The sequence below is a fragment of the Macrobrachium rosenbergii genome, chromosome 51 (assembly GCF_040412425.1).
Source record: "Macrobrachium rosenbergii isolate ZJJX-2024 chromosome 51, ASM4041242v1, whole genome shotgun sequence".
NCBI classification, from domain to species: domain Eukaryota; kingdom Metazoa; phylum Arthropoda; class Malacostraca; order Decapoda; family Palaemonidae; genus Macrobrachium; species Macrobrachium rosenbergii.
Window position 1 is genome coordinate 71,399,587 of NC_089791.1, and position 7,500 is coordinate 71,407,086.

At 37.9% G+C, this 7,500-nt stretch overlaps 1 protein-coding gene across 1 annotated transcript in view; it reads left to right on the plus strand.

Moving 5' to 3' along the window:
- LOC136833101 (uncharacterized) overlaps nucleotides 1-7,500 on the plus strand; it is a 93,492-nt gene that overhangs the window by 85,884 nt on the left and 108 nt on the right. The window contains exons 7-8 of the mRNA XM_067094747.1: nucleotides 4,078-4,217; nucleotides 4,402-4,449. Of these exons, the coding sequence (XP_066950848.1) occupies nucleotides 4,078-4,217; nucleotides 4,402-4,449 (188 nt within the window). The remainder of the gene's footprint in view (nucleotides 1-4,077; nucleotides 4,218-4,401; nucleotides 4,450-7,500) is intronic.

Here is a 7,500-nt window from a genome sequence, read left to right on the forward strand (position 1 = left end):
TGTTCTTCCTAAGGAGCTTTGACATTCCAGAAAAGTATTGTTTACTGTATGATGTGCATGATGTTGTTTTATTCTTTGAGAAGTTGGTTTCTCCAAAGTAGCGTAGCAACACCTATGTTCATTAACGAAGGAAGTATATTTTTGCTAAAAAAAAGGAATAAGCACACTTCCAGTTCCTGCCAAACACAATTAAATCGCAATTACACGATAGGAGAAGAGCGGAGGAAGAAAGTTACGAATGAAGCTAATCTTCACCAGTAACCAAGACAATGACTGGCTGACGGGGAGCTGTGCACACAACTGTCATCACTTACCCTCATTTGGATGAAACCACGTAGTAGACACTATAGTTTCTGCTTCAGGATTCCCGATACGTGGCAGTTCACCTTCACTACAGCATCAACAAATTCAGAGGACCTTACCAGATTATCCTGGAATTACACGCAGAGTAACGTTGAGGTGTTACTTCACACTACAGCCGCAGAGTCTACCGCTGCCGGTGAGACAGTAGGCTACACACCAAAGTTTGTGACGGGCAAGACGGCACTTTAGCAAGACTTGACTGATGAGATGGCACTACGTCAAAGGCTGCATGCTCTCCATAGCAACGGTAATGAGTCGACTCCCAAGATCAAGCACGGCTCCCAACCAGTGGGTAAAGAGGAGCACTTTCTTTGCATGGCGAACTGCTGCTTCAAAATTCTTCGTCCAGCTTGTCACCTCGTATTCCCTCCGACCACTCGTTACAACAACTGCAAGGGCCATGAAAACATAAAAACAAACTTCTATAGGAGAATACCCTGTCATTACTATTACACAACGATAGGTGGCATGCTGGTCAGGGAACCTCTTAGCATAAACTTCAACCAAGTTTCTTTTGTTGAATGAAATAGAATTTTACGCAAGTTATTTTTACGAAATGAAATATAAGCAAGTATTCATTCCAATACCTTTAGAAGGAAAGCAGTTTCCTCATCAAACATAACAATGGTAAATGATATACATACAGCTTCATTTCCAAGAATACCGAGGAAAGGATAATTGCTTCCTGATCTTGCCACTCATTAAAGAAACCTGCTCTCCCAAAACTCGAGTGTTCAGTCAGAAAGTGTCGCATATTCTAAGGAACAAAAAGTCATCTCAAGATAGCCCTTACTGCCAAGCCACTGGAAACCCAGTAGCCTAAGAGTCTTTTTTATTAATGTCTTTCATGCAAGATTTCTTATTTTATTTCTTTATAGCTCATTTGGGTTATCATCAAACAGATTCTTCCTTGAGATTTGCTAATCCTTTGTTTTTTTTTTTTTTTTTTTTTTTTTTTTTGTAATTCAGGAAGTTCTCCTTGAACGGCAAAGAATACTTTTTCATGTTATTTGTTACCACTCTTCTTCCTCTTTCAAATCCTTTTAAAACATTGCGTGCTGTTATCAAGCAAAAATTAAATGAACTAATACAACGACTTGACAAAAATCCTCCCAAAGATCTCCAGTACAGCATGTTATTTTGACCCTTATTCTCCGAAAACAGTGTACTTTGGATAACACCAAAAAAGGATAAGATTACTTGTGTCAGGTCAAAATTTCTAATACCACTGAGAAACCATGTTTCATGCAGAAACGTTACTCTCAATAAAATAAACGGAAACAGCTCTCAGTTGCTGGTAAATGATAATGGTGAACTGAATAATAGTTAGTTTGTCTTATGTTACATTTGATATGGAAAATTTATATAAAATATCTTTCACGTTAAAAATTTTCCATGGCACTCTAGTATAGTTGCTACATTAGTTAAGTAAATAACTATTTTTTGATTGCAAGACTGTAAGTTAAGGAGTCAGGAACATCATCTATCTTTAATTCAATAAAGTCTGGAAAGGCAGAGCAGGAGAAACCTTTTCAACATCTATCAACATACTCTCAAAAAGGGTGGATACAAATATTGCCTTGGTTATCCAAATTCTGGATTGCTTCTGGTGTTTTAAATCTATAGGGGAAGTAAATCTATGAGTCAACTTCTGCAGTTTAGAAGATTTTTGTGATCTGCAACCCAAGTTGCATGAGAACACTTGGCCTTAAAATCTGCCAAGTGAGCTGTCAAGGAGTCTTGTCAATTTGCTGTTAACCTGGCACATTTTCCTGCCTACTTTTTCCTTTTGACTCCTAAGTTTCCCCTAAAGTAACCAATATTGGTGACTAAAGGAAGCATCTCATGTTTACCACATTCTCTCCAAAGATTTGCCAATATATTCCCAGCTTTCTCCAGCATGTTAAATACAATAAAAACTCAAGTAATGTGTGATAATAGACTTTTTCAGCATATTCCAGAGTGAAAAATACCTTTAATAATTAGTGAATTTTCATGCTATTAAAATATATCTCTATGTTAAAAAATGTGTCGGTTTCAGATAAAGCTTCAAGAAAAATATTATGAGTCAGATGGCAGAATAGAGCGAGAAATCATAATTTAAGATAAATAACCAAAGTTCCATATATACATCTTTCAGATGAACGCATGTGATAATATTGGCTGGGCTCCTGTGGGTACCACAATACTTTGGAAGACCCAGACATTGTCCATTCTGTTGCCCCACAGTGGACCAGATCAGGGAAAGATTAAGGATGATATGCAAGGTTATCAAGACACGTGCCACAGATGGCTCTCAGTTACACTCAAACCAACAATACTAAGACTCCCACTGGAACCGCAATAATCTTATCGGCCAAATAGTGGACAATCCTAACCCTCCAAACCAGAAGCTAGCGACCAACAATTGTTCTCTGGGTTCCAATGTAGCCAACTCTTCCTCATGCTCAACCTCAAGCTCCATGAAGGGCCACAAAGTGCCCTCCAATCTTTAAAAAAAAAACTCTGTCTCCATTGATGCTGTTTTTGCGAGGGGCAGCATACCAGCCAAGTGTGCCTTACCTAAAACCACCTTCAAAGCAAAGGCTGCATGAATCACAGAGTTCAATCTTTGTTATGCATGCCCTAAGATAGGCCATCACGCCTTGGATTGCACAGGACATACTCGTACCCTGTGTTCCTCAGATGTGGTGCCAAGCTCCACATATTTCTTTGCCTGAAAGTATCACCAAATGCCATAAGCCTAAGCATCATGGCAGCATAACCCACAAGGTCTGCAGATACCAGTCAGGGCAAATCCAGTGGCCCCTTTGGCACAAGCTGTTTGGGACGTTGCCATGAGGTATGAAAAGGTTCTCCATCCTTGGTCACTGCACTCATACTGTTGCATAATAGGAGAAAGTAGTTGACTACATGTGTGTTCTAGGTTAGTGGGTCCTTGTTCACGTTTGTGCCCCAGGGCATTTTTGAACTTTTGGATTAAATTGCTGCCTGTTTAGGCAAAGAAGAAATATATGCCTTTAATATGATATGGCTGGGTCTGTGCCAGATATAGAGGATGATTGACTAGTGCTCGGGGCACAGAACATGTAGATGCCTCAGTTCATACTCCAAACTGAACAACCTTGCAAGGCAGTTCAGCAAGAAAGTTATCTCATTAGCAATTAAGTGAATGCCACATACACTCTGATACTCTTGATGTGAATGACAGTAGGCTGCCACGTTGAATTTGTCGATCGGTACAAGAAATTGAATGACATCAGTTTGTTGCAGAGCACAACTGGGGCTGTGGTTTTTGCCCCAATCATGAAAGTGCACGCTGGGTTTTAGTTGGTTTTATGCCTAAGAAGTCAAGTTTTTCCAAAGAAATAATCGAAATAGTATACTGGTGTATATGTTTTTTTGAATTAACAAGGCTCTGCTTCCTTTGACAATGAATATTACTGTTAGGTAAGTCTAAAGTATATTCCACCATTAAGAAGCCTACTAGAACAAAGAATATCAGAATTTAGTCATTATAAAGTATTTATTATAATACAAAACACATATTCATTAAAATTAACATAGGGAATAAAGATTGTGGGTTTGGAACTACTAACACAACTTTTTAACTACAAAATGAGAACTGTAGTTACTCTTGTTCATTCTGAGAAGCAGGACTCTACACCCACAGAAATGCAAATTATTATCTTTCAATGTTCATTGCTTCCATAGTGGAGATCAGCAGTCGTACTGTTCCGGCGACCTGGCACCAGACTTCACCATTGCGACAAATTCATTAATCATCCAACACATTCGAAAGGACTTAAAGAAAAAATGCTCAAATGGATTCCTATGTTTTGTTGGTGCCACAGGTAAATTCTTTCTATATTATTATGAATTATGAAATGAAAGAGTTGCTTGCACTGTATAAAATGTCATTTGACAACAATAAAAACAAATATTCAAATCAAGAATAGTTCCTGCCTTGATAGTGAGTTGGGATGCAAATTTCGATGAAATGTCACTGTAACAGTTAACATATATTTCAATTTACAGACGGGTCAGGAACTGGAGGAGCTTGCCAGGCATTGCGCCCTTTCTGTGGTAAGTGGCATAATTTATTCTAAGGTCCAGATTATATGGTAGAAACGTCAGTTTTCAAATGAATTGTTTTTTATTTTTATTTTAGACTAATCACTTCAGTTAATTCTAATTAATGAGACGTGAAATTATTCAACTGCGTTGTCTTAAATTTGGTAATAATAAATATATGTTGTCAAAACATTTTGGTTTGAAGCTAAAAAGAAAGTTTTCAGTAAAACTTAAATAACTTAAATTTGTGCTGAATGCTGAAATAAATGGTGGGCAAGACTCTGTAAGATACTGAAAAAATATATTTGAAAACTTAACAATAGTGAAATGAAGTTTTGCATATTATTTTTTGGCTTTGAGTAGGTGTATAAATTGAAAGTTATACTGGGAGCTGAGTTGATATGTTGAAAACATTATTCCTAGTTGATTTATGAAACAAACACTTGGCAAGTGTAAAGATTTTAAACTGATGTTTAATGTGGGTTTCGGTGAAAGAGTAAACATTTGCCAAATATTATTTTAATTTCTCTCATACAATTTCAGTTTTATTACCTATTTTAATCAGGTATTATTTTGTTCTTTGGATCTGTTAGTAACCTGACAGTAACAGCAACTGTGGGGGTTAGCATAATAATAATAATAATAATAATAATAATAATAATAATAATAATAATAATAATAATAATAATAATAATAATAATAATAATAATAATAATAATAATGTAAGCATAGTGAGAGCTCTTGAGAACCTGTTTGATTTTCTTTTTCAGTCTGACTAAAAATGAGGAATTACTAACAAAGTAAAATGTTATGAAAGCTAAAGAAAACTAGTCGTTATTTGAAGAAGGTAATTCAGAAATTCAGGAAATCTCATTCTCCAAAGTTAAACCAGCCAACTTCCTGGAACATCTAGGAGGAGGTTCATCCCTGAGGTCTATGATGATTATCCAATGCTGTTTGGGCACCTACAACTTGGGTTACTGACTGCAACTGTGCTGCATGAAAGAACCATCAGCTATATTGTGCAATCTTGTCTTCTGGAAACCTTTAATGCACTATCTACAGACCAAATTGTAAGCCCTGTATTTCACTCCAGAACACAGATTTAACTGGCAAGTTCAGCAGCCATTCATAGAGTACTGTCACTATCATGTGCTTATGGGTTACCAGCCCCACTTGTCTCACCTGACCTAGGTTACTACTGGGCCTGCTATTATAAGAACATTTCTGTCCACATACTATCAAAAAGTAGATCAAATCTCAACAATAAATCAGTGTACTTTAGGCATCCTGTGCATAAGTTGACCTTACACTTGGAACCTTTTAGTAGACAGCATAGTTCTCAGACAAGGCCTGCCTAACAACTGCCGACCACTAACGAATAAATATGGTGCTTAGCTCCAACTCACTTTCTCTCAAACCTCTTTGTTGTCATCCACTCAGTATAGATAAAGCATGGTTCTCACACTAAACCCCTGGCAATTATTGGACTATAAATATGGCCATTCTTACCAAACCCAAACCTTAATGGCCCAAATACAGCATTTAAGCTCTGACTAGCTCTCTCGCAAGACTGTAAAAAGGGCTGTTTTTATAGACTGGTAAACATAAAACTTGATTCTCACACCAAACCCTAGTGATCAATGGACTAAATATGACCAAAGCCTGCTTAGAAACAATCCTATAATGACCAGATGAAGGTGCAAACATAAATTGGGTAAACCTTGGTCTTCCATACTTCTTGGTGACTAAACTGTCTGGTTTTAGAGAGTGGAAATACCATTCTTCCTCTGAAATATCTCAGGTTCAACAAAGGAGGCAGATATGCCCTTGAGATGACCCCAGACACCTTCTTCTCCGGAATTGCAGCTGGCTGGATGCACACATGGAGAGAATCACATAAGTCCATCAGTTCCTGATTAGAGGGTTCCTACACTAGGCTAGCCCTTGATCTTCTCAAAATGCCCATTGCAGATACATCAGTGAGGGGATTCTAGGACAAGCCACAGTAGGTCAACTAGTGGCCATTAACAGCAACCCCATACCATCTACCCCGACTTGATGTTGACTTCCTTAGACCATACTGGTTGCTAACAGGTGTCGCTCATCGCTTCTTCATGAATCTGTTTCCCTTTCAAACAGCCACCCATCTCATCATTAAGACTTATGGATCTACAGCACCTCCTTGCAGGAGTTACCCACCCTTTTTGTGCTGAAACTACACCAGATTCCCAGGGTACCCTCCACGTTATATCCGCCATCAAACCCATGCAACTGGTCCCCCAGTCCAGAGTTCTGTTGCCTGTTACTAGAGAAACTACTCACCACAAAAAAAAGCCTTCAAAGAAATAGAATAGATGGGTCTTGGTCAGAAGGCCTCCAGTTCCAGAACCTTATCACTCCACATGGTCAAGATGCATGATGGCTTATGGAACCCTTGCAGAAACTACAGGTGCCTCAACCTCCAGATGACACCCAACCACCACCTCCCTACAGTGCTGTCTGTGGGACTGCCGAATAAAACACCTTCAGAACACTCAAAGAAGCACCTTCACATCATTGCAGGATTGTGTATCACCAGCCTCACCTGTATGACCTGGCCTGGGTCACCACCAGTCTACAGTTGAAAGTACATTTTCGTCTGCACAAGATTTTCAAAAGCTGATCCAGTCTCAAAAATAAGTCACTGTACACTCAGCATCCTGTGTATATCCTGTGTATGCGCTGATGTTTATAAAGTCATTTGTAATTTTTTTCCTCTTGTAAAAAAATTGTTGTGTCCCATAGTATGAATCTCTTGTATCTTTGCCATCAAAATGACATATATATATATATATATATATATATATATATATATATATATATATATATATATATATATATATGCTATGAGCAGCACCTCTTTCCAAGCCAACTCTCCTTTTAAGAACATCATTTTCAAAAGACATTGAAGCAAAATCATTTCATATCACTGTCAACATTAACAGTCAGTCATAGAAGCTCTTGCTATTCTTCCCTTTGGTGGTCTTTTCATTCCCTTCCTAGACTATGTGACTATATTAA